Source organism: Sarcophilus harrisii, chromosome 3, assembly GCF_902635505.1.
Source record: "Sarcophilus harrisii chromosome 3, mSarHar1.11, whole genome shotgun sequence".
NCBI classification, from domain to species: domain Eukaryota; kingdom Metazoa; phylum Chordata; class Mammalia; order Dasyuromorphia; family Dasyuridae; genus Sarcophilus; species Sarcophilus harrisii.
This window is the reverse complement of record NC_045428.1, coordinates 585767843-585793950: the sequence shown is the minus strand read 5'-3', so window position 1 is coordinate 585793950 and position 26108 is coordinate 585767843. Positions and strand designations below refer to the sequence as shown.

At 42.6% G+C, this 26108-nt stretch overlaps 1 protein-coding gene across 1 annotated transcript in view; it reads right to left on the bottom strand.

The window, feature by feature from the left end:
* Positions 1-26108, bottom strand: part of CFAP74 (cilia and flagella associated protein 74) — a 119006-nt gene that overhangs the window by 1669 nt on the left and 91229 nt on the right. Inside the window, 15 exon segments of the mRNA XM_031961569.1 lie at positions 294-428; positions 1938-2062; positions 2541-2676; positions 3664-3818; positions 4897-5026; positions 9423-9578; positions 10741-10860; positions 11872-11927; positions 12142-12251; positions 13888-14022; positions 15113-15250; positions 20664-20761; positions 21590-21866; positions 23141-23274; positions 24099-24272. Coding sequence (XP_031817429.1) covers positions 294-428; positions 1938-2062; positions 2541-2676; positions 3664-3818; positions 4897-5026; positions 9423-9578; positions 10741-10860; positions 11872-11927; positions 12142-12251; positions 13888-14022; positions 15113-15250; positions 20664-20761; positions 21590-21866; positions 23141-23274; positions 24099-24272 — 2079 coding nt within the window.

The following is a 26108-nucleotide window of genomic DNA, read 5'->3' as shown; positions in this document are numbered from 1 at the left end:
GGTGAGGAGGGAGAAGAGCAAAGAAAGTGAAAGCAGGGGAAAAAGGAAGGAGGGGAGAGAGAAAAAAGAAGGGTTGAAGGGAGGAGAGAAGAAAGGGAGTGGAAGGAGGAAAGAGAAGAGAAGGGCGGGGACCTGAGGGAAAGGAAGGAGAGAAGAAAAAAGAAGGGGAGGGAGGAGGGAAGGAAAGCAGGGGAGCTGCCTGAACTGGCTCATGGATAAATATAGAAACCCCTCCTGAGGACGACATGCTTTGGAATGAAAGGAGCCCAGCCCTGGAAGCAGGTTAGACATACATCAAAATCGGCCGTGGGCACCCAGGACACGGTGATGGTCTTGGTCTGGCCGCGATCCACGGTTCCTTTGTAGGGCTCCACCGTAAAGCCCTTCTGCTGAAGCAGCTGGATGTTTTCCATGCTGAACTCGATGTTCTGGAGAAGCAAGAAGGAGTCTCATCTCCAAGGGATCCTCGTTCCTTAGACCCAGGGTCAGCCCAGTCCCCAGGGGGGGCCCCCCAGTGCCCAGGGGTTGGGCCCCAGGGTTGCCTCCTTATCCTCAGGGGTTGGTCCCTTGTCCCCAGAGGTTGGCCTTGTCCCAGCGGTTGGTCCCCAGGCCCCAGAGGTCGACCTTATCCTCAGGGGTTGGTCCCTTGTCCCCAGGGGTTGGCCCTTGTCCCAGAGGTTGGTCCCCGGGCCCCAGGGGTAGGCCTGGTCCCCAGGGCAGCACTGTAATTCCCCATTGCTACCCCCCATCCTGTAGTTCTGGAAAAGGGGCTCGGACATTTTTTCCCATGGGGACAGCTGCTGTTTTCTTCACGAGTCCAATAGAATCAATCCCTGGAGCCCTTGAAGCCTGGTTTGCCCTCCCCTCCCTTCAGCCTCTTGTAGCCCCTTCCTCTTCAGGAAGTTTCCCTGGGTGAGACTAGTTCTGTTCCACCCATGATTATTGAGCCCCTGCAAGGCCCAGGGCCTGGGGACACAAGGTGGTAGCCAGGACAGTCTCTGCCCTCTGGAGGCTTCGGCTTCGGCAGAGTGAGACAGCAGCACAGGCCTGGAGAGTGCAAGGGCCCAAGCTATGGACTCCAAGAAAGGGGAGGGAGGGAGCACTAGATGGAGGGATGGAGGACTACCTGGAAGGAGGAACATTACCATGGGAAGGGAGTACCACTACAGGGAGGGAGCACCATCACAGGGAGAGAGCACCACCACAGGGAGAGAGCATCACATGGAAGAAGGGAGTACTGCCTGAAGTGAGGGAACACTACCTCAAAGAAGGGAGCACTGCCTGGAAGGAAGGAGCATTACCATGGGGAAGGAGCACTGCATGCAGGGAGAGAGCATCACTAGGGGGAGAGAACATTATCATGGAGAGGGAGCACTGGCATGGAAGCAGGGAGCACTACCATGGGGGCCGGTTGTCCAGGAAGGTCTCACAGAAAGACCACACCTGAGCTGAGTGGAAGGAGACACAAGTCCTGCTCTGGGAGTGGGAGCGTGGGCTGTCTTGGGGAGGAACCAAGCTAAGAGCCAAGCAGCCTTCACAGCTGAGCTATCCCATGTGTGTGTGTGTTTTGGGGGGTCTCTTTTGTCTAAAACCTGTGGCAGTTTAGGGTAAAAACCTATAGAATTGGGGCTCTTAACCAGGGTCTGTGAATCTCCATAGGGAAAGGGAGACGTATATTTTCACCCACTTAAAATGAGTATTTCCTTCAGTTATGAATGTAGGCAACACACCCGAGAAGGGGTCTGTGCAGACTATCCTTAGGAGTGGGGGACACATCCTAGAATTTCTTCAGAGAACCTGTCCCTTCTTAAAATCTTATTCCTTCTGGAAGGCTTGGTGGGGAAAGGGGACCCTGAGAGCCGGGGAGCTCTGGGGGGCCTGAGAGTTGGGGAGCTCTGGGGGGCCCCGGGAGCTGGGGAGCTCTGGGGGGCCCTTACCTTTTTCTGAGTGGGCTGGGTGGTACGGATGCAGCCCACTTGCAGTTCTCGGGTGGCCGGAGTGAATGCAGAGTCCTGCTGCATGTACTCAAGGGTCAGGATAAGTGCCTTCATCTCTTCTGTATCTGCAGGGGGCACAGTGACCGGTCCCCTGGTTTCTCCTTCACCAAGGGCATGGAGGGGCATCCCCAGCCCCTGCCTGTTGGGCAGTGGGGAGGTGAATGGGGATGGAGAGGGCAGGCCCTGGGCCCCAGGCCCTGACCCCTTTGCGACCCCTAGATCAGAAGCCTGGGAAAAGGGCAGGGAAACCTTTCTCCACCTGGCAGGGGGAGGGCAGCCGGGCAGTGCCAGCTCTTTCAGAGAGCAGGAAACCTGAGGCCGCCTTGGCGGTTACAAAGTGTTTACCAGGGCGCATTATTTCCTGCTACCGGGTGAGTGGGGGACGGGCCTGGATCCTAGATTTCCAAGGGCCTGGGGCAGGCTAGGGAGGAGGGAAGGGCGAGGACTGGGAGGATGTCCTCCCTGGCTCCCAGAGCCTGGCTGCCGTCTGGAAGAGGCCCTCCCACGGGTGCCCGCAGGCCCAGTCCCTGCCCAGCCACTCACCTTCCCTTTTTTCCTCCTCAGACACCAAGGGGATTATGGCCAGGGACTCCACGGTCACATCCAGGGGGTCCCCTCCTTCCACAAACATCATGTGCTCCCGTGCAGCCCCTTTCAAGAGGATCTGATGGGAGATTCTCTGGGACAAGATAAAGGGCAGGGATCTCTCACTGGGGGGCCCCGTCTCAATTCTCCCACCTTCCCCAGTCAAAGGGGTCCCAGCGCTAGCCCACCTGGCAGGACTGGGCCGTTCCCCCGGGAGAGGCCCCCTGACCCAAGTTGGGGAGCCGAGATTCACGGACATGTTCTCTCTACTGGGAAAGCAATCTGGACACTGTGTGCCCCTAGAGAGAGCCAAATCTGGGGGGTCAACAGGGAAACCTTCAGAGGCCCCGGGGGAATCAAGGATGATGGGTCTGAGAGATGGGGGGAGGAGGGAGGAGGGGAACCAGGGAAATAAAAGGGGGGGAGGACTAAGGGCGTCATCCCTTAAAGGTCCAGAAGGTGCCATTGCTGCCCTGGGATGAGGAGAGGGAGAGCTCCAAAACCCAGGTGAGGCTGGCTCTCTACTGGGGAAGGAGAAGTGGGGTGCTGGGGGCTGAGTCTGGGAACTTGGGGAATCTCAGGGCTTCTCCTAGTCCCAGTGCCGGGGGCTTAGGATTGTGTTCTTGGGGGATGGCACCCTCTGGAGTTCAGGCAAGCAGGGCGTCCGAGGGTCCGCAGGGAGGCCAGATTTTATATGTCACTCGGAGGCTGGCAAATCTCATTGCAGATAGTATCTCCCTGGGCAGCCCTGTGAAGTAGGTGCTATTCCAAACCCTACTTTACAGCTGAGGAAACAGGCTGAACCACAGCTCCAAAGCCCCTGAAATAGCCCCTGAACCCAGCTTTTCCTGCTCTGTCCATGGCACCAATTAGTTACAATTCACCACACCATCCGACTGACCCAGTGGCCAAGCGAGCAAGGACACTGCCCTGTGGAGGAAGCAGGGAGGGAACTCGGGGACCCTGCTTTCCTTTGGTTTCCACCTTCTTTGGTGCCCTTGAGGCACCAAGGGAGCCATCTGGGAAATAGCAGGGCTGCCACGGAGTCTGTCGGGCAGGATGGCTGCCCTGGCAGAGGTACCTTATTGAACAGCACCACCTGCATCCTGTCAGAATAGTAAAGGCTCTCGTGGTCTGGGCTGAAGGTCAAGGTGAAGTCCTGAATCTTGCCCGCTTCCATGATTCCATCTGTTGGGGACACGCTGAACACACAATGGCCGTTGTAGTTCTGGGTACCTGTGGGGACAGGGGAATCGCATCAGAGCATCCACATGAAAACCCACTCAGAGGAAATGCCCCTTTTCTTTTCCTCTCCCTACTATCCTCTCATCATTACTAATTTTTTAAATAATAGCTTTTTATTTTCAAACATGCAAAGATAGTTTTCAACATTCATCCTTGCAAAGTCTTGAGTTCCAAAATTTCTCCCTTCCTTCCCTCATCCCCTCTTTTAGACGGCAAGTAATCCAATAGGTTAAACATATTATTTTTTTAAATACTAACTTTTTATTTTCAAAATATATGCAAAGATAGTTTTCAACACTCATCCTTGCAAAATCCTGGGTTCCAAATTTTCTCCCTCCTTTCTCCCACCTCCTCCCCTAGGCAGAAGTCATCTAATAGAGGTTCAATTATTAGTTTTCCCCCCACTGCATCTTGGGATTTCTTTTCAGTTTATCAACTGTGATGGCTCAATTGCTAGGTCTGTTTGCTCCCCATTTTTAGTTCCATGAAAGAAAATGTCTATTTTTGTTCTCAGGGAATACAATTGATTTATTCATCTTTCATCATAATAAAATCATAGTAGAGGAAACAATTCCTGCCCAACTTTAAACTTCTCAGAGAAGCATAGCTTTTGCTCTAGAGAGCTAGAAGGTATCTAGTCCAAACAAGTCCTTTTTATTTTTCAGAGGGAGCAACTGAGTCCCAGTTCACCTATGGGTTACCATGATCCACCCAAGATCTTGCAGGTAGATTTCACCAAGGTCTCCTAGATGATAACTAATTTTACTAGTTTAGACTAGACTAAACTAGACTGCCTCGGAGCAGAGACAGAATCTTAGACCTTCCTCTTTCAGAAGAACAGAAGATGCTGAAAGGAGAATGGGTTTGCCCAAAATTATAAGTTCAGTTAGAGTCAAGGCCTGGGCTAGAAGCCACATTTATTGACTCTGATCAAGTGGTCATTTCTCCTACCACCACTCCTCCCTACTACCCTCCCAGACAGGACTTCCAAATTGATCCAAACTTTCCCTTTCTGGAAGCAAATGGCTCTTAAGGAGATGGGATGCTCCTGGCTCGAATCAATATTTACCAATGATATTGGTCTTTCTTTCCTTGTTACCGATGAAACCCGGCATCTGCAGCTGCTCCTTATTTCTCATGAGGGAGAGGCTGTCCAGAACGATGGAATATTTGATAGGGAGCGTCGAGCTGTTCTGAAGCTTTAAGAAAACAGATGTTAGATTTGATTTTTCCACATGTCTAGATCACATAGTAGGGCAGAAGCCCCCCAGAAAAATCACCCATCATCTCTAAATGACTGTCAGGGCAGAAGGAGCAACTGGGAGAATCTCTTTTCCTCTGGCTGGTCCAGTGGAGAAGCAGGACGCTGGGAGGGATATCTAGGTAACATTTGTGAATGATTAAAACATTTTGAAGGTTTTATAATTTTATTTATTTATTTTTAGCAGAGTATAGCTGCCGTGCCAGCCATATCTGATTCCACACAATCTTGGATAGACTATTGTCTAAAAATATTTCAGTCTTAATGTTTTTCCCACTATCCCTCCCCTCTCACCCACAAGTTCTCCTTCCCTTTGATTAAAGCAACCAGATATCTACAGATCAAAAATCTAGCTGGGTCAGATCCATGCTGCAAGGTCATTTTTATGTTAGAGAATAAAATAGGACAGCTTAAAATGCTGGGTTAAAGCTCTCTCCAGGAGGACTACTTCCAGCATTATTCATTCAAACACTTAAGTGAGCACCAAATGTGCATTATGACATACCTATCTTTGAAATGCTTACAGGCTAGAGACATTTATCTGCATGAAACAGTTCAAAAATTTTACACAGCTACTGCATCTCCTCATTCCTTAGTGATATAATCTGTTCTTACTATTTCTTTGTAGATGACTTCCAAACTCTATGTATTTATTATGTATTATATACATATGTATGTGTGTATGTATTTATCCATCTATTGATTTATGTATTTTATCTATTCAGCCATTCATCTATCCATCTGTCTAACCATCCATCTATCCATTCATTAATCTATCAATGTATCTATCTATCCATCTACCAATCTATGTCTTTTTCTATCTAACCATCTATTCATCTATCTATTTATCTATCTATCAATCTATGTATTCTTCTATCTAGTCATTCATCTATCTATCCATCTATCAATCAATCTATGTATTCTTCTGTCTAGTCATCCATCCATCTAACCATTAAGCAATGTATCTATTCATCTATCAATCTATGTATTATATCTAGTCATCCATCTCTCTCTCTCTCTCTCTCTTTCTCTTTGTGTCTATCATCTATCTATTCATCTATCCATTTATGCACTCATCCATCCATCTATTCATCCATGTATGTATGTATCCATCCATTAATCTATCTATCCATCCTACCTACCTACCTATGGACTGATCTATCCTGAACTCCAATCCTGAACAACCAATGAAATTTACCACTAAAAGTATTATTAGTAAACCCAACCCACCTAAAGTGGAATCCATCATTTCCCATTTACTTGACTTTTCTCCAAGTTTCTCTTTTCTTATTGCAGACAGTAAATTTACAACAGACTCACCCTTTCTTCATATATTTATTTGCCAGTTGTCACGCTCTGTTGATACTATCTCAACAAGTCCCAAACACCATCCCTTCTCTCCATTTCCATGACCATCATCCTAATCCAGGTCCTTCTAGGTCCTTGCCTGGATTATAGGAATAGCCTCCTAAATTATTTCTGTTTCTAGTAAATTCCCTTGACATTTCTTTCTCATGTTATTATCGTCCAGTCGTTTTTTAGTCTGTTCTGACTCCTTGTGACCCCATTTGGTATTTTCTTGGCAGAGATACTGGAATGGTTTGCCATTTCCTTCTCCAGCTCATTTTACAGATTTTTCATTGTTTTCTCTTTTTTTTCAGGTTATACATGTACAATAATTTTTAAATACACATTTCTTTATGAATCATGTTGGGAAAGAAAAATTGGAACAAAAGGGAAAAACCACAAGAGAAAAAAAAAACAGAAGAAAAAGAAAAAAAGTGAAAATAACATATATTGATTTACATTCGGGCTCCGTAGTTCTCTGGCTGCAGATGGCATTTTCTATTCAAAGTTTATTGGGATTGCCTTGGATCACTGAACTCTGAGAAAAACCAAGTCTTTCATGGTTAATCGTCACATAATCTTGCTATTACTATGCACAATGGTTCTGCTTGTTTTGAGCTCATTTTTTACATCATTTACATCATTACAGATGAGGGAACCAAGATACACAGGGTGAAGTAACTTGCCCAGAGTCAAACAGCTAGTAAGTGCCTGAGGCCAGATTTGGATTCAGTTTTTTCTGACTCCTGGTCTGGCACCTTATCCACTTTGCCACCTAGCTGCCCTATACAGTTGCCAAAATAAACTGCTTAAGGCACATGTATGACATGTCATTTCCATTTTCCAAAATCTTGATTGTCTCCTTACTGCCTCTCAGATTCAACATAAACCAATCTGGCATTGTAGGCTCTGCCCAACCTGGCTCTATCCTTCTTGTTTTCTTCTAGTCTTCTTTTACTCCTGTTCCTGTGTAATACTCCTATATTCCAACCAAACTGCTACTCCTGAATTTGGAATTGTATCTCCTGTTTCTGTGCATTCACACAATGTCTGCCCTCTCCTCTGCTCTGTCTGTGAGAATCTTTAGCTTTATTTGAGGTTTGACTCAGGACCATCCCCTAGGGAAAGTCTTCCTGGATCTCCCAGTTGCTGGTGGTCTTTCCTGCCTCAAATTACCTTGAGTTATGTGTATGAATACATATATGTATGCAGGTGTTATATATAAATGTATGTGTGCACAATGAGTTGTAGAGATTTCCCTTTTTATCTTGATATATTCAAATACTTGGTGATTTGAATTATTGACTAGAAATGATTGTTTTGCGGATCACTGAGTATCAACACTTAAAGGGTGCTAAAATAAATGTTATGTAATTAAACAGTTTAAAAGAAATGAATATTTAAAATAAATAATTTTTATTTATTTAATTTAATTATATATGATATATAATTTATATTATTTATTATATAAATAGATATTATTTAAAATAAATAAAATAAATGATGTAGAGAAGGAAGAGATTGTTCTGGGCTTTCCTTTCTCTTCTCTCTCCCCATCATAGAAAAAGCAATATGGTGGAATCTACCACTTGGATGAACTGGGAATGACCAAATTATCTCCCAGGATTACCAGGTCTTAGCATCCATTCTGCCATGACTTCTTCTAGACCCACAAAGACTGTGCTCTGACCTGGTACACACCTTAAGGACCTCTGGGCCTTGCCGGCCACCTTGGTTCTGAACCCTTAGGCCAGGAGTCCTCAAACTACAGCCATAGGCCAGATGCATCAGCTGAGGACGTTTATCCCCCTCACCCAGGGCTATGAAATTTTTTTATTAAAGGCCCACAAAACAAAGTTTTTGTTTTTACTATAGTCTGGCCCTCCAACAGTCTGAGGGACAGTGAACTGGCCCCCTATTTAAAAAGTTTGAGGACCCCTGTCTTAGGCCTTCTAGATCTTATCATGCTGTTTGTCCTTAGGGTCAACTCTTCTCTAATTAGAGTGGAACCTCCTTGAGAGTAAGAATAATCTCTTTTTCTTCTTCTATTTATATTTTATATAATAGCAAATAGCTACTTCAAAGAAAGCTTAATAAATGATTTCTCATTTGTTCGTCAGAGAAAGCTTTGTGACGGAGGTGAGACAGCTGGGTCTTCAAGGAGGAAAAGGTGAAGAAGAAAAAGTTGGGGCCAAGGAAAGATCCCAGATAGTAGAGGCCGGATCTCTTTTCTTCCCCTAAACTCCTCTTTCTAACTAATGCTCGTAGCATGAAACCCAACATGCCAGCATTGGCTTTTTAATTTTTATTTTTATTTTACCATCTTGATTATTCTCTGGTCATCTTACATAGCTATCTATCTTTTTGCTCTAGAACAGTAATTGAACTGCTGTTGGATATCACATATAAGATCCATAACCTTTAAAAAAAATACATATACTTCAATCACCATATTTCATATAATTGGTTTCCTTTGAATTGTACATGTCTCTTTTTTAAAAAGCTTTTCATTTTCAAAACATATGCACAGATAATTTTTCAAAATTGATTTTCCCCTCCTTCCCCTCACTCACTCCCCTAGATGGCAAGCAGAATTGTCTGTCTCATACATTTGAAAAAATTATTGTGATGGAATCTATAAGCTCATCAGACTCTCCAAGGAGTGTGTAAGCCCCCAAGAAACCATTAAGATCCTACGGTTTAGGGAGTAAGTTCTTGGGAATACTGACGACTTGTGCTTTTTTTTTTTTGGCCTGGTCACAGGGATAGGTCCAAGTCCCAAGGACAGGATCCATAAAAACTCAGATTTCTGGACTTGTATCTTCTGAAGATTTAGAGACTAATCAGACTATGGCTGGCCTTGAAGAGGCTTACATTTCAGAGGGAATCCTTCTGAAGATTTAGGTAGACTAATAAGACTATGGCTGGTCCTAAAAAGGCTTGTAATTCAGAGGAAATTCAAAATAATTGAGCTACAGCTAACTTACTTTAAATGTCGTTGTGGCACTCTCTCCGGCAATAACATATCCCATATTCAGGACATCTCCTTCAATAGAGCAGGTAATTGTGGATGCTACTCCTTTGCCCAGCATCCTCAGAGTCAGGGTCCCTTTCTTTGAAATGATTTCCAGGTTTTCCAAGAACTAAAAAAAAAAAAAGGGGGTGGGATAATAATAGGTTGAAAAAGTGAGTGCGCAGTAGAAGGAAAGCATTGGCTTAGATGGGGCTAAGATTATTTTCAATTTTAAATGTCTGAATCTTAGGTTTGAAATGAAAATATGAAGAATTTTTCAAAATGGCTTGTCTTGATTTTTTTTTCAGTCATCAAATTATATAATGAGAGAGAGAGAGAGAAAAGGGAAGGGAGGGAGGGAGAGAGAGAGAGAAGGAGGGAGGGAAGAAGCAGGAGAGAGAGAGAGAGAGAGAGGGAGGGGGGAGGGGGAGGAGGAGGAGGAGGAGGGAGGGAGGGAGAGCACCTTCTGACTCTCTCATTTGTTATTTAATAGGAATCTGGTGCACCAGAATGCCCTGGCTACATATGATGGGGAAACATAAAGGCCCCAGAGGGTGACAAGCCACCAATAAGAATTAGTCCACAGCATACTCTCTAGGGAAGGAAAGACGATGAAAGGTGGGTCTTCACAGAGCACCAAGTCCTCAGGCCCCTTCTACTCTGCCAGGCTCCCACACCAGCCCCTGCCCCAGGTCCCCTTCTCGAGCTGCAGAAGGTTAACAGGAATGACTCAAGGTCAGTGCTACAAAAAGAGATTTTTCTTGTTTTCCCTGAGGCAATTGGGGTTAAGTGACTTGCCCAGGGTCACACAGCCAGGAAGTGTTAAGTGTCTGAGGCTGGATTTGAACTTGGGTCCTCCTGACTCCAGAGTTGGTACTCTACCCACTGCACCATTTAACTGCCCCAAGAAGAGATTTTTTTTCTATGAAAGCACAGGATGAATCTCATGGCCTACTTCTTGGTGGCCCACAGATTTCCCCAGGGCCTGGGATTCTGACAAAGCCTTCCTTTCCAAGCTGGGCTGCCCCATATGTCTCCCCTGCAGCAGGAGCATGGGGTTTTTAGAGGCTAGTAGGGTTAAAAAAAATCAGAAGGTCCCACTGTGGATTTATTAAACATTTCCCCTTGTCTTCCACAGAAGGACCAGACTCTGCAGTCCTCCAGCAAAATGGGCTTGTCCTCCTCCCCACTGATCTCGTTGCCTGAACTTTCTCTTTACTTCTGAGTGAGATGTCAGGGCTAAAACAGGCTGGAGGTCGGCTGGGATTGGCCCCTTAACCGTGAGGGCTCACCGTGTTACTCTCTCGGGGAGAGAACGATACCACAATGTCCTGGCTCTCATTGGGCTGAAGGCCACGACAGGGACACAGTAGTATGAAGGGGCCATAGGGATTCAGAAGAGAGAACTGCAGCTGGGGAGAGAGTGGTCAAGGAGACGGAATAATAATAATAATAATAATTGATGATGATGATGATAGTGGTGGTGATGATGGGGATGGGGGTGAAGACGGTGATGGGGTCAGGGATGGTGGTGGTGATGATGATGATGGTGATGAAGATGATGGTGATGGTAGTGATGATGGTGATGTGGGAGTGGTGATGATGATAATGATGATGATGATGGTGATGGTGGCAGTGGTGAAGAAGATGATGATGATAGGGGTGGTGATGAAGATGATGGTGATGGTAGTGATGATGATGATAGCAACCAGCATTTATATAGAGCTCTGAGGTACATTAAGTGCTTTACATGTAATTTCATTTGATCTTCATCACTACAGCCATGGTAGGCAGGTGCGATCACTGCCCTCTTTTTCAGATGAGGAATCTAAGGGCAGGGGGGAGGGAATAAACATTTATGTAGTGCCTGCTATGTGCCAGACCCTGAACCAAGCATTTTTATAACCACTTCGATAGGGAGGCTATTATTACACTCATTTTACAGTTAAGAAGGTTGAGGCAGAAGGAATTTAAGTGATTTGTTCAGTGGTCCACAGTTAGTATCTATGTCTAGATTTGAACTCCAGTCTTCCTGACTCCAAGTCACCAAACTTCTACCACCTAGTACATGAGGGTCCTTAGCCCAAGGATGAAACAGAGCAAATACTGGATTCCTCCAACTTCCACAGGTTTCTTGCAGCTTAATGCATTAAAAGAAAAAATACAGGTCACAGCCAAGGAAAGGAAGCTCATAGGAGCACAGATTTCGAGCAAAGACTCCTCGGTGGTCCCCTCGCTTGGCGGAGGAAGTAACAGGTGTGAAGAAGTTGGGGGATTCCCCCAAAATCCCAAGTGGCAGAGGAAGGATTGGAGCCTACTCCCCAAAGCCTGATCTACAATCCCTTTCTCAAACAGATGAACAAGATGGGCCAGCGGCCGGATCGTGTTGGGGGCACCCGAGCAGCGGTTCTGTGGAAGGATACGTCCAGGTATTCTGAGCAAACGTTCTGGATTGTGATCCTTTTGATCCCCCTGTGCCCTGAAACAAACAAACAAACAAACACCAGGTGGTACAGGACCTGTGGGCCAAGGCAAGGCAAATTTATTCTGTGAGATTGGGGGTGATTAGAAAAATTTCAGGTGAAAAGGAACCATGCATTTATCAATGCAAATGATGTACTGGGGGAGCAGATTGAAGAAGGGGGAAAGGGCAGAGGTCATAAGAAATTGAGAGCCCCAGGGTCAGATCTTACCAACTGCAATGTCTCCGAAGTTGAACAAGGTTTTCCCATCGTCTGAAGCAACTATGACGGAGGGATTCACCGATGGACAATATAATTCCAGGTACAGTATGTTATAAGGACTAGGAAATTAAGAGAAAGAAAATCAGAGAGGGAGGGAGGGAGGGAGGGAGAGAGAGAGAGAGAGAGAGAGACACAGAGAGAGAGACAGAGACAGAGACAAAGAGACAGAGAAAGAGAGAGAGAGACAGAGACAGAGAGAGACAAAGACAGGGAGAGACAAAGATAGAGACAGAGAGACAAAGACAGAGAGAAAAGAACTTTACCCAGGAGAAGAAACAGCATATTTACCATCAAATTTTCTGTTAGGAAATCAGGGTTTGACATTGGGGAATGGAGACCAGTCTTGGAGAAAGGGCAGGGGATTTAGTATGGAAAGAAGATGCTGATCAATGGGAAAAGTGAGGGTCGTTGGGAGCAGAACTGGAGTCACTCCTCACTCTTACTACCAAGGCAAAGTGCCATGTAGATGGTCTCCAAGAAGCCCAGGGTGTTGGGTAGCCCCCAAGGGAACACCGACAACTCTCTGAGATCAGTTCATTTGGAGATAGGATGCAAAAGGTGGGAGAGCAAGATCCTAGCACTGAGAAGTAACAATCTCATGAAATCCAAAAGACCAATTTCTCTTTTGCACAGAATCTCCCCTGCTCTCTGTGGATGAGCAAATGATCTTCCCTCATTAGGTCTCCTGGAAATTAGCAGAGCAATTGTGACCACCCTTGGAATAAGGGACCACACAAGAAAAATTTAAAAGGACATGGGACAGTGAAATCATGTGGAAACATGATTATTTTCTGCCAGACCCTCAGCCTTTCCTTGGCATCCCTTAACTTTATAAGAATGGCTGGGCATTCTCTGATAAGGCCTCATTTTTCAAATATAGAGAGAAATGAGTCAAATTTATTAAAAAATAAGAGCCATGCCCCAGTTGATAAATGATCAAAAGAAATGATCTATGCCCTAAAGGCTATAAATTAATGCATACCCTTTGATCTAACAATACTACTACTAGGCATGATTCCCAAATTTTAAAAAAGAAAGAGAACCTATATGCACAAAAATATTTATAGCATCTTTCTTCTCAGAGCAAAAAAAATTGGAAATTAAGGTGATGTCCATCGATTGGAGAATGGCCGAATAAATTGTCATATGGGATTAAAGTAGAATCTTATCATTCTATGGTAAATGATGAGCAGGATGCTCTCAGAAAAAACCTGGAAAGTCCTCCATGAACTTAAGCAAAATGAAATATACTGTATATGAACAGCAATGGTCTGGGATATCTAACTATAAATGACTTGAGTCTCAATAGTACAATGATCCATGACTACACTGAAGGATTTGTGATGAAAAATCCTATCCATACCCAGAGAAGAAACTGATTATATCTGAATACAGGTTGAAGCACTCTCTCTCTCTCTCTCTCTCTCTCTCTCTCTCTCTCTCTCTCTCTCTTCTCACTTTGGTTGATTTTTTTTTGGGGGGGGAGTTATTTTTTTTTCATAAGATAATTTTTGTGGAAATGTTTTGTATAACTTCTTAATGGGAACTGAGGGTGAGGATAATGGAAAGAATCTGGGATTCAAAAGTTTTTTGAAAAATTAAAAAATTAATGTTTTAAATGTAACTGCAGAAAATAAGAAATTTAAGAAATGAGAATGATTGGGCATCCCACCCTGCATGAGCAGGGTTTCCTACCTGAAGTACATTAATTCTGTTTCTTTCTTTTCTTTAATATCTCCACTGGCAACAACACATGGTATGACATATTTCTTAAACTCTTCTTGAAAATCCTTAGACAAGGTGGCTTTGGCAATTGCATATTCTTCTGAACTAGAACAAAACAATCCCGACATATAAGAGACTCCCCAGCAGTCATGAAGAATATCCCCTGTAATAGCTCGCATTTAGAGAGTCCATGGCCCAGAGTGATCAGTACTGGAGCATAGCAGGGATGGGTACCTGTGTTTATCTTCCCTGACTCTTGTGTCCATGACAACAGAATGGCCTAGGCTCTGGTATCACTTTATTAATGCTCATTCCAAAAGTTCAGGGTCATGATAGAGGGAAAAAAGGTAGAGAGAGACATGTGGAAAAAAGAGACAGACTATTATTACACTCAGGGTGATATTCCTCACAAATTATTTGAGGGGGACATATAGTAGTTTGTGATGACTATTTAGAAAATTGTCCACTAGGGACAACAAGGAGTCTTTGGAGATTTGGGGGCGTTCCATTATTGAGCATGAGGAAAAATTATTTTGGTAGCTGTATAGAGCATGAATTGCATATGAGAAACAGAAGACTGAAGAATATTTAGGCTGTTACAATAACCCAGGGGGGAGATGGTGAGGGATTGAACCAGAGGGATGACTGAGTGAAGAGAGCAGAATCAATGAAAAAGCAGTTGTGAAAGTGAAATTGAAAAGATTTCGCCCCTGATTGGATAGAGGAGAGTAAAGGGAAAGGTGGTGGTGGTGGGGGGTCAAGGATAACTTCAAGGGTCTGTGAAACATCTCCTGTCAACTGTGAGGGACCTGGCTCTTTTCAACAACGTGGTGATTCAAGACAATTCCAACAAGCTGGGGATGGAGAGTGCTATCACATCCAGAGAGAGAATTACAGAGATTGAATGTGGATCAAAGCATAGTTAATTCTCTCCACTTTTTGTTGTTGTTTGTTTGCTTGTTTTTTTTTTTTTCTTTCTCATGTTTTTCCTTCTGCTTATCTGATTTTTCTTGGGCAGCATATGAGGTTGCCCAGCACTGATTAGCATCAATAATGCTCTTTTCTTGAATCCACGCCAACGGGGAGAGGGAAGGTATGGTTGGTTCCTTTTTATATCTGTTGCCAGACCATGTAGAGTAATGCTTTGCTCTAATATTTGTTGAATTAAATGGAAACGACCCTTTGGGGAACTTACTCTGTCTTAATTTTTTCAGGTTTGCGGCGTTCCTTTTTGTGAGGAGAGCGGGGTTTGAGCCACCTGACAGCTGCCTTGATGGGAGCGGTGGACAGCATCCTCAGTGCCCCTTTCTTTGCGGATGTATCCTTTTTGGACTGTGAAAAAAAATAAGACAATGAGAAAAAGCCCTCTTCTTTCTGTTTATAAGTAGAGCAAGTGCAAATGCAAAGGAGCTGTAAGGATGAGTGGCAAGAGATTGAGAAGCAAAGTTGGAAGTCACTACAGCCCTAAGGAGGAAGACAGAGTCATTTAGTCTCCAGCAGCTTTCCAGGTTCCATGAAAGGCCCTCACTCTGGGACAGCTGGGTGGTGCAGTGGACAGAGCATTGGCCCTTAAGTCAGTCACAAGTTCAAATTCAGCTGGAACACTTACTAGCTTGTGTGACCCTAGCAAGTCACTTAACCCCAATTGACTCAAAAAGTTTAAAATAATGTTCCCAAATCCTGAAGTATCTCGACACAAATGGGCCAGTCTCATTCCAAACTGACAAGTTCAATGATGACTTAGCCTTTTTAATTGCAAACACATTAAATACTTATATCCAGAAGTCTTACCGATTGGGAATCTGATTTTATCTGTTATGGTGTAATGGACAGGAAAAAAAAAAGTTGTTCAGTTGTGACCCTGTTTTCTCAGCAGAGATATTAGAGTGGTTTTGTTATTTCCTTTTCCAGCTCATTTTATAGATGAGGAAACAGAAGTCAAAAGATAATTAACTTTCCTAAAGTCTTATAGCTAATAAGTGTGGGAGACTGAATTTGAACTCAAAACTTCCTGACTCCAGGTTTAGCGAGCTATTCATTGTGCCATGTGGCTGCCCTCAATTTGGAACAAGAAGAACTCATAACATATTAATGTGATATGTGGATAGTCTTATACCCACCCCCCTTCCCAATTTGGTTCTTTGCTTGCTTATACTCCTAATAGGAACCACTCATTGCAATCATATATTAAAAAAGTTGCCTAGCACCAACTTAGATTCCTAATAAGCCCTAGAGCTCTTCTCTTTAAAAATAACCTTGTCTCAATTCCTCATTTCTCCTTTCTACCAAGGGCACCCCTGGATTTTTTTTAAAGCACTTGGGTTCCCAACTTGGAACAAACCTTTATTGTTCCCTCTTCCCAATCCAAATTTCTAATTAGTTCTGAATAAATATATAAAAATATCTATAATATATAATTATATATTTATATAAATATACATAATTTTATATAATATTATATATTTATATATAAATATCTAAAAATAATTTTGCCTCTGCAGCATCTTTTGTTTTTGTTCCCTTTTCTCCAACCTTCTCTCTAGCTCAGGCCCACACAATTTCTTGTCCAGACTTACACCAGCCTCCTAATTGGTCTTCCTACCTCAAGTCTGCCTCCCCAACCAACTTATTCTCTAACGTTTCTAAAATGATGCTTTTTCTTCTTTTTAAAATTTTAATTTTTTAAATTATGTATTTAATTCATTTTTTACATATATCCATATGAATCATGTTGGGAGAAAAAAAAACAGAAAAGAGAAAAACCCCCAAAAAAGAAAAAAAAGGAAGAAAAAAATAGGTGAAAATAATATGCTTTGATTTAGTCTCCATAGTTCTCTTCCTGCATGTGGATGGAATTATCCATCCAAAGTTTATTGGAATTGCCTTGGATCACTGAATTGCCAAACAGAGCCAAGTCTGTCATAGTTGATCATCACACAATCTTGTTGCAGTGAACAATGTTTTCCTGGTTCTGCTCGCTTCACTCAGCATCAGTTCATGTAAGACATTTCTAAAATCAGCCTGCTCAAATAATATTCTTTAATTGCAGATGTGACCATCTAACTCACAGGCTCCCAAAATTCCCAGAGTTTTCCATTACCTCTAGGATCAAAAACTCTTTCGGGAAGTATTTAAAGCCCTTGAAAATCTGTCTCTGCTCTACCAGGCTTGTTTATATATGACTCCCACTTATGTGCTTGATATTTTAGCCAAACTGGTCTTCTTGCTGTGACTCACAAATAAAATTCTCTGCCCTCTCTGCCCCTTTGCCTGCCTGTGCCCCCTGCCTGAATGCATTATTCCTTTCAGACCCAAGTCTCCCCCCTGGGAGCGGGGAGAAGGGAGAAAATTATCTTTCCCTTCTGTAAACTACTTGATGTCATCACAGAAAATACAAGTTAATGTTTTAAAGGAAATGTAAAGACATATTCCTATTATATCCTTACAAAGTATGAATATTTCCCTGATGGAATTGGAAGGGTCATCACTGGCTGGCTCTGATTCTGGTAGCTTTTAAAAAGTGAAGCTTGCTGTGAATGACTTGGCTATTTTCAGCAATATAATAATCCAATACTCTAAAGGACTTAGGATGAAAAATGCTATCTGTACCCAGTTTGAATACAGATTTTATTTTTTAAACTTTATTTTTCTTAAGGATTTTTTGGGGGCTTGTGGGAGAGTGAAGTTTTCTTTCGAAACATGACTTTTATGGTTTTTCACAACTTCACATGTGCTTTCTTTCTTTTGTTTTTTAATTGAAACTTTTTATTTTCATGGATAATTTTTCAACATTACCCCTTGTAAAACCTTGTGTTTCAATTTCCCTCTCCCTTCTTCCCTGGATGGCAAGCAATCCAATATCCAATGTATGTTAAAAATAGTAGAAATATCCCATGTGTCTTCTCAATGGGATTGGAGGGGGGTGAGAGGAAGGGGGAGAATTTGGAACTCAAAGTTTTAAAAACAAATGCAAAAAAATTTGTTTACATGTAACTGGGGTAGGGGGAAAGATGTCCTATAGGAGGTACCATGTCAGAGCCTCGAATCCCTTTCAAAGCCACTTCCTACATAAGGCCTCTTAGTATCTGCAGCTCCCAATTCCTCTGAAGTAACCTGTATACATCCTAAATACTTTTATAATTTTTGTATGACTTTTGCCATATTGAAAGTCCCTTCCTTCAGGATGGGGACTCCTGGTTTTTTTCTCTGAATAAATACTTGTTGATTGATTTGGATAAAACTTGTAGTGATTCCCTATGGACTAAAGATTAAATTAGGCAAATTCTTAGCCTGGCGTTCGGGGCTTTCCACAGCCTGGTCCCTTTCCCAGCCTTATTATATAGAATTCTACCTTGATGTCGATAAAACAGAACTCTAAGCCTCCCGCTTAGCCTCCCATTTCCGCAGGCCGAGGCTCATACCAGAAATACCCCCTCTTTTCCTGGTTTGGTCTCCCCTTCAAGGCTCCGCTCAGATGTCCCCTTTGCTGTGAAGTCCTCTCTAATTGTCTCTTATGAAAGGGAGCTTCCCTTCCTCAAGTTATCCTGGACTACTTTGCTTGGACTTTTCCTTTAGTCCCATCACACCCTATTCTCTCTCTTGTTTTTTCTTCTCCCTCTTCTTCTTCCTTTTTTCTTTTTTTGCTGTTCCCTTTTTATTTTCTTTTTTTCTGTCTCCTTGTTTTTTGTTTTTTTCTTTTTTTGTTTTGCTTGTTTCTTCTTTTTTTCTGTCTTTTCTTTCTTTTTTGTTTTTCTTTTTTCTTTTCATTTTTGTTTCTTTTTCTTTTTTTTTTTCCTTTCTTTTATTTTTGTTTTTCTTGTCTTGTTTTTTGTCTTTGGGGGAATCAGATAGAAGAGACTTTAAAAAAAAATGTTAACAACAAGGAGAAAGGGGCCCCGAAAATCCTTTAAAAGCATTAAACACATTAACCTGTTAGGGGGAGGGGGAAAAACTTGGAGCACAAAATCTCGCACAAATGAACGTGGAAAACTCTTTTAGCTGCATCTGGAGAGACAAAGTACTAGTGAAAAAACCGAGAGAAACAGGAGGGGCCGTGAACGAGGCTCCGTTTTCTGCCTGGTCCTTTCTTTGCCGTTTTCCTTCTCTGAGGTGTCCCCTTATGGAAGAGGACCTGAGGGAGCGGGGTTAGGTGACCTCCCAGGGGCACCAGCCAGGAAGTGTCTGAGGCTGGATTTGAACTCGGGGCCCCGCGCGCCCCCCCCCACCCCCCCCCCGCGCTCTGGCGCCCCCGCGTCTCTTTCACGCCGGGAACAGCCTGAGCCTCAAGGCAAGGGCGGGGGGCAGGCAGGGGCCCTCCTCTTCCGGTGGGACAGGCGGCCGGGCGGCGCAGTGGGGCCCTCCGGCGGCCCAGGGTGGGGCCCGTGGGTCCAGCCCATTTTCCCCTCTGGCTAGGGCTAAGTGCCTCCTGGTGGCTCCAGAAACACTCTGGTTCCAAACCACCCCTTCCCTGTCTCCCTTCCCCTTCCCCTCTCTCTCCTCCTCTCCCTCCTTTCCTCTCTTCCCTCTTCCCTTCCTTTTTTCTTTTACTTCTTCCTCCCTCCAATCCCCGCTTCTTTCTCTCCCTCCATCCTTTCCTTCTTTTCTCCGTCTCTTCCTCCCTTCCTCTCTCCTCCCCTCTCTTCTTTCTACCTTTCCTTCCTCCTTTCCTCCAGTCAAACCCTTCATTCCCTTCCTTACCCCCTCCTTCCCTCCCTTCCTCTATCTCTCCTTTTCCCCTCCCTTTCTCCTTTCCTTCCTTCCTCCAATCTGCCCCTCCTTCTCTCCCTTCTTTTCTCCTTCCCTTCCTTCCCCTCAAAGAGCTTACATTTAGCCAATCAAGAAATATTTATTAAGGACCCACAAGAATAAGCAAAAGTCCGTTTCTTCTCTTGAGGAGTTCCTAGAATACACAAGTGCTCACGGAATGTGGAGATTATTATGGAATTTATATCATTCTGTACATTTGATATATTTATCATTTATTATATATATAATTTATATTATATCATTTTATTTATATATACATTTATATTATATTATATAATTTATATTATAAATTATTACATTTATTTATAAATATATAATTTTATTATAGTATATTAATAACTTATATTAAGTGTATATATCTATCATTTGTCTTTCTCCACTCACCCATGCATCCATCCATCTATCCATCTATCCACCCACCTACCTATATCTGTCTGTCCATCCATCCGTCCATCTATCTATCCATCTATTCGGATATCCACCCACCTACCTATATCTGTCCATTTGTCCATTTCCCATCCATCTTCAAGTCAATAACTGATAATGCAACTCTGGGTTTAAGTCAAAAAACTTCCGCATTTCTGTGTGACTCTGGAACTTTTAAACCCTTTTTCTATTTCTTAGCCTGTAAAATAAGCTGGAAAAATGAAATCCTCCAATTCTCAAGAAAACCTCAAAGAATCCAAAAGGATCAAGTTTAAATATATATATATATATTAATTATATATATAATTTACCACACACACACACACACACACATTATAATTTTATATAAAAAATTGGTTGTATATAATTGTAAGGGAAATATATAATTTTTTTATTGAAACTTCCAAATAGTAAATACCCAACCCCAGTCTTTAGTTATAAAAAAACCAAATAAAAATTTTTGGGTTTAATTATAATAAACCGGCCTTTTGGGTTTTAATTTCATTTTTGTTTGACGCCTTTTTTTTTGGTTTGCTTTTGGTTTTTACCGGTTTGTTTTTACTCCCAGCTTTCTGTTCCTCATTTTCACGACTTCTGTTTTGATTGTTGTCTCTGAAATCTCCGGTTTGAAAATCACTTCAATCATGCATTTCTGGGAAAGATACAGAAAGAGCAGAAGTTTGTGCTCAGAGGGCAGTCACAAGGAAGGTAAGCGTCTTTAAAAAGCTTTTTTCTTCTTTAAACTAAAAATATGAATGGGAACATCAGAGCCCATCTCAGTTTTCTGCCTTCCTGCTGTAAAAAAGAGCTCAGAGCCTGGTGGGCACTTTTAATCCCTAACTATTTTGAGATGGGATGATTCATTGAGCAAAACAAGTGACTTCCAGGGGCATGAACTATAAAAATGCTTCCACTTTCCCCTCTGTCACTTTCTTGAGGACGATAATCACACTGACGCTAGATTATTCTCCTTTTTGTCCATAGAACAAACAAAAGTTTTAGAATTAAGAAAAACATATTGTCAAGTATTTGTAATAATATAAACAAGATGCTTACAAACGTTCAATAAAAATTATCTCTTTAAAAAAATTAGGAAAACCAAGTCCCAGAAGGTTAGAAAGCCAGATATGGAGTCAAAGGAGTTATATCACTCTTCAGAGATGACTCATTGTACGGGGTTGGATGAGTTTGCTCTCTCAGAACCTCAGTTTCCTGATCTGTAAAATGGGGAGATTAATGCCCTGCTGCTTGTCGGTTTACTGACTTTGCACATTGTAAAGCTAGCCCATTTGATCCTGGGATCAGATGCTTGGTTGTAGCACTTAGCTTAGTGTTTGTTATGAATCAAGAATAACGTTCATTCATCACATTTATTCCCATTCTCTTTTGAGAATTGGGGAGCAAAAGGGTGAAAAACAGATCGGTTCTTATGCCCAAGCTGAAAAGTCCCTCTTTTTTCTTCTCTAGGGTCCCCACTCACCTTTCCCGGCCACACGGTTCCAACAGAGGGTATGATCATGAGGGGGGCCTTGTCTGGCAAAATGAACTCAAAAGACGTGGGTCCCACCGGCGCGATATCTCCAGTACCAATGCGGGGGACGGCGTGGGTCAGGGAATTCATATTGGTGTGGGAATTGATCACATACAGGGTAGCTGCCGACATGTCAAACAAAGGAGTGGCTCTGAACTTGATTCGGTAGTGAGACAGCTCCAGAGGGGGGTGGACGCCAATGGCTTTGATGGACAGTGGAAATTCTCTGGAAGGCAAACAGAGATCAGGGTGACTTTCCAAGTCAGCTTTCCTGAGGTGGACCCGAGAGCAGTCCCTCCCTTCTTAAACTGGGTCTACTCTTCCGAGATGCCATGGTACGAAACCAGACCTGTGGGCAGAGATGGTGAAAATGTCACCAGAGAGAATGGAAAGATGCTTTTCTTATAAATAGGAGAGAATCCAAATAGCAAGAGAGAGAAAGGGGAAAGTGATTAAAAAAGAAAAGAAAAGAAAAAAGGCAAAGATTATTGCCTTTTAAAACATTTTCTTTATCTAATATTTCCCCCAGTTACATACAAAACCATTTTTTCTATTTGTTTTTGATTATTGAGTTCTAGTTCTCTCCCTACTCCCCACCCACCATTAAGAAACCACATGGGAAGTTGTGCAAAACATTTCCATAAAAGTCAAGTTGTGAAAGAAAACACAGATCTCCACCCTAACGAAAATAAGAAAAATTATTTTTTCTGAAACAAATGACACTTCTATGAAAATTTTCATTTACACAAAAACCTATGGTGGCTCCCGGTTCTCTTCCTTTCCCAATATTCCTTCTTTTTTATTTTATTTTTGTTTCTTTTTGGGAGGCAATTTGGGTCAAGTGACTCGTATCAATTAAAAATTAAGTTAAGAATAGAGAGAGAAATGAGAATGCAAAAGTTATTTCTAAGCCAGCAATGTCTAGATACCCCGTGTTGCCAGCAAGTTCAGGACTCGAATCCTAATGATATTTGATCGAGCAAGATGGAACGGAGCACCCAGGGCTGCCTGAGATACTCCTGGAGGAATAATGAGAGGGGGAGAAGGACACCACCTCTTCTGCCCACCAGGTTCTTTTTCACCGAGCCCTGTATTTTCTTTCTTGCTCAGAAGGAAACTTGAGTTACCACCTTTTCTTCAGCTGTCTTGGCAACTGGGATGGAGGCTCCAATGGGATTTAAACACAGAGTCCATTTAAAAGGTCAGAGGACGTGATGGCCCAGTCATCTGCAATATACTATTTCTCTCGTTGGAGGTGGGCAGCTGCCAAGGGCAGATTGCTCATCCACTCCCCCAAAGGTTCACTTAATCTGGGGTAAGGTCTACTGGACATCAGTGCTCTGAAGGCCTTAATGTTCAAGCCCAGGCCAGATGGCTCTCCCTATGGATCATGGCCATTTTAAATGCTAAGAGTGTAAAACGAGGGTGGTACAGGCCCCAGGGATGCACTTGGGAGCCTGCCCACCTTCTAGGGTTCCTCTAAGGAGGTTCCCACCTTACCTGTTAATTTCTGAAATGCAATTCAGTTGGAAGTCATATTCCTTTGCTCTGATGGGTTTAAAAATGACATCGAGAGGCAAAGATTGCAATGGTCGTATAACTCCAAACCCATCATTGGGCTGAATTTCCACAAACTTGAAAGAAAAAAAGGACATTTAATAAATGAAAGAAAGCTGCCAATGATCCTTCTTCTTCTTCCTCCCCTTCCCTCCTTTGCTTTTTCTCCTTCCCCCCTCACTCCCTGGTCCTAAACAGCACCCATCTTAGACAGGAGATGGGATGAGGTGTGAGGGGTATAGGGATAGGAATATGTGTTACCCCAGGGGATCTTGGGGAGGCATTTAACTCAACCCCTTTATTTTTACAAAGGAGGAGTCTGAGGAATTAAGTGATCAAGGTCACCCGGGTAGTTCAGTAGCAAACTGGGGAGCCCTGTTTCCTTCATCACACTCCCTTGGGATTTAAAATAAACCCTCCCCCTGAAAAAACTAAAAAGCTAGCCTAGGGGCAATTAGATGGCACAGTGGGTAGAGAAGTCAGGAGGACCTGAGTTCAAATCCAGCCTCAGACATTTAACACTTCTAGTTGTATGACCCTGGGCAAGTTACTTAACCCCAATTACTTCAGCAAAAAACAAAATAAATAAGTAAATAAATAAACAAACAAACAAATAAATAAATGGATAAATAAATGAATAAACAAATAAATAAATAGGAATAAATCAATGAATAAAGAGATAGATAAATAAGTAAACAGATAAATGAATAAATGAATGAATAAGATAAAATAAAAAAGCTAGCCCAGCCTGTTGCAGCATCCTCATTCTTGGGTACAGAACACCACCAGCTAGCAATTCCTGAGGCAGCTTTTGGGAGCCACCAAAGGAGGGAAGCTTTAGGTACAAGGGTAGCCCAATAACATGACATCTGAGTGATTAGGCTAGCCAGGAGACAGGTACCTTTGGGACACTGATAAATCCAAACTCTTGAGGGAGGAGAGATTTATTCGTGAGAGTAATGGTGGTATAAACTGCTTCATAGATAGTGACGTATCCAAAATTCAGTTCTTTGGGTTCAATTTCCAAATCCGATGTTGTGACGATGGCATGGACGGTGAATTTCACAGGCCTTTTCTGAAAAGGAAGAAGGATACGTGGGAAAGGGAAAGAGCAGCTTCCTTCCATCAGGCACCTTCTGTTAATTTAACTCAATGTTTTTTCACTGAGGATTATTGTTAGTTTTGTTATTGTTGTTAATGGGAGCCATTGGAGGGAAAGATTATAAATACACATAAAAATAAATGATTTTATTTTTGAAAACCCAAAGAGAATGGGAAATGTCTGCCATTCCAAAGTATCTAGGATCTTCTCAGTGAGAGCATTCCCTTCAATACAGAGATCATGTCCATCCACACTTGCCCCTCTGCTTGACTCTTGTCCACTTCATCCCACGTGTTTGCCCACAGGGGGTTCCTGCCCAGTAACTTGTGGCCTTTCTCATGGAAGATGCTGATGATGTTCTCTGCTGATCCCTCACTCCCAGACCCAACCTCCAGAGATTAAATGAAAGGAAGGGTAGTATCTCATGGGAAATGTCACACAATCTGGGGACTGGACTGTGTAAGATTTGGCCAGTTCTAAGAGTTGGAGAGAAATGAGGGGATGTTGTAGAATCTAGGAAGGGGAAAACCAAAGGACAATGGTAGCTGAGGTGGATGGTAGCACCAGGGAAGCAATTCTCCTTTCTAGGGCCATGGGGAGAAGATGGGAATTCAGTGATGATGTTATCCGAAAGGTCACTTTCCATTCTGGCAGCTCATTTGCGTGACTGATTGGACAGTGAAGAATGTGGCAGAACTCTACTGTCCATAACTCAACTCTCTCCACAAACCGGAGTTTTTCGCTAACAAGGTTATCATTTGTTATTTCCTTTTTTTGTCATCCCCTTTATACCAGAGGTTCTTAACATTGGGGGTGGTGGTAAGGAAGAGTGATTTGTAAATTTGCATGGGAAAAAACAAATGAGATCTTTGTTTTTTAATAACCTTCTTTGTAATCTGTTTTATTTTATTTTATGCATCTAAAAATATGGTTCTGAGAAGGCGTTCACAGGCTTTGTCGGACTGTCCATGAAGACCACGACACAAAGAAGGTTAAGGACGCCTCTTTTATTCTCTCTCCATAAAACTTTGGACACCTAAGAGGTATATATGCTAGATGCCTTTAGCTGGGAGAAGGCATTTGGTGGTTATATTATATTAGTTAATTATAATTATTAGTGTAATATCAACAATAATATAATATATAATACAGTAATGTAACATAATAATTAATATATTAATAATACATAACATTAATTATATGATATATAAGTTGGAAGTTCTCACTTCTAGCTCTGTGTGTGGGTGTATATTCCCTAGGGGTATATATTCCCTAGGGACTTAGCAAGTTACTGTTTAGTCTTATGTATGGTTCTATAACTCTTCAAACAAGCATAACTTCAAACTTGAATTTGGGATTCACTTTCTTTTCCCCTAGAAGAAGCAGAGTTGGGGCTCTCAAGATTTGAGAGCATGATTACAGATCCCTAAAACTCTGACCTTTAGCTGGGAAGAGAGTGTAAGACTATATGGTTCTTTCTTCAGGTTTCTTTTGGGTTTCTGGACCCGTACGATACATAACGACACTTAGAGATCACATTTCTTTAAAGTACTATACACCAGGGAGTCTTAACTTTTTTTTTTTTTTCATATCGTGGACTCCTTTGAAAGTGAAACATACTCATACATAAGACATTAAAGTTTCTCAGAATTAACAAGTAGAAATAACTGGAAAAAACATGTAGGAAGCTACAGAACTCAGACAGCAGAAGATTTACACGTGAAAAACCAAGCAGTGGTTTCAATGATCAGGAATCAAGAAGAAAAGAGACAAAAAATAAAAGACCGGGAGAAGATAGCACTGAAATGA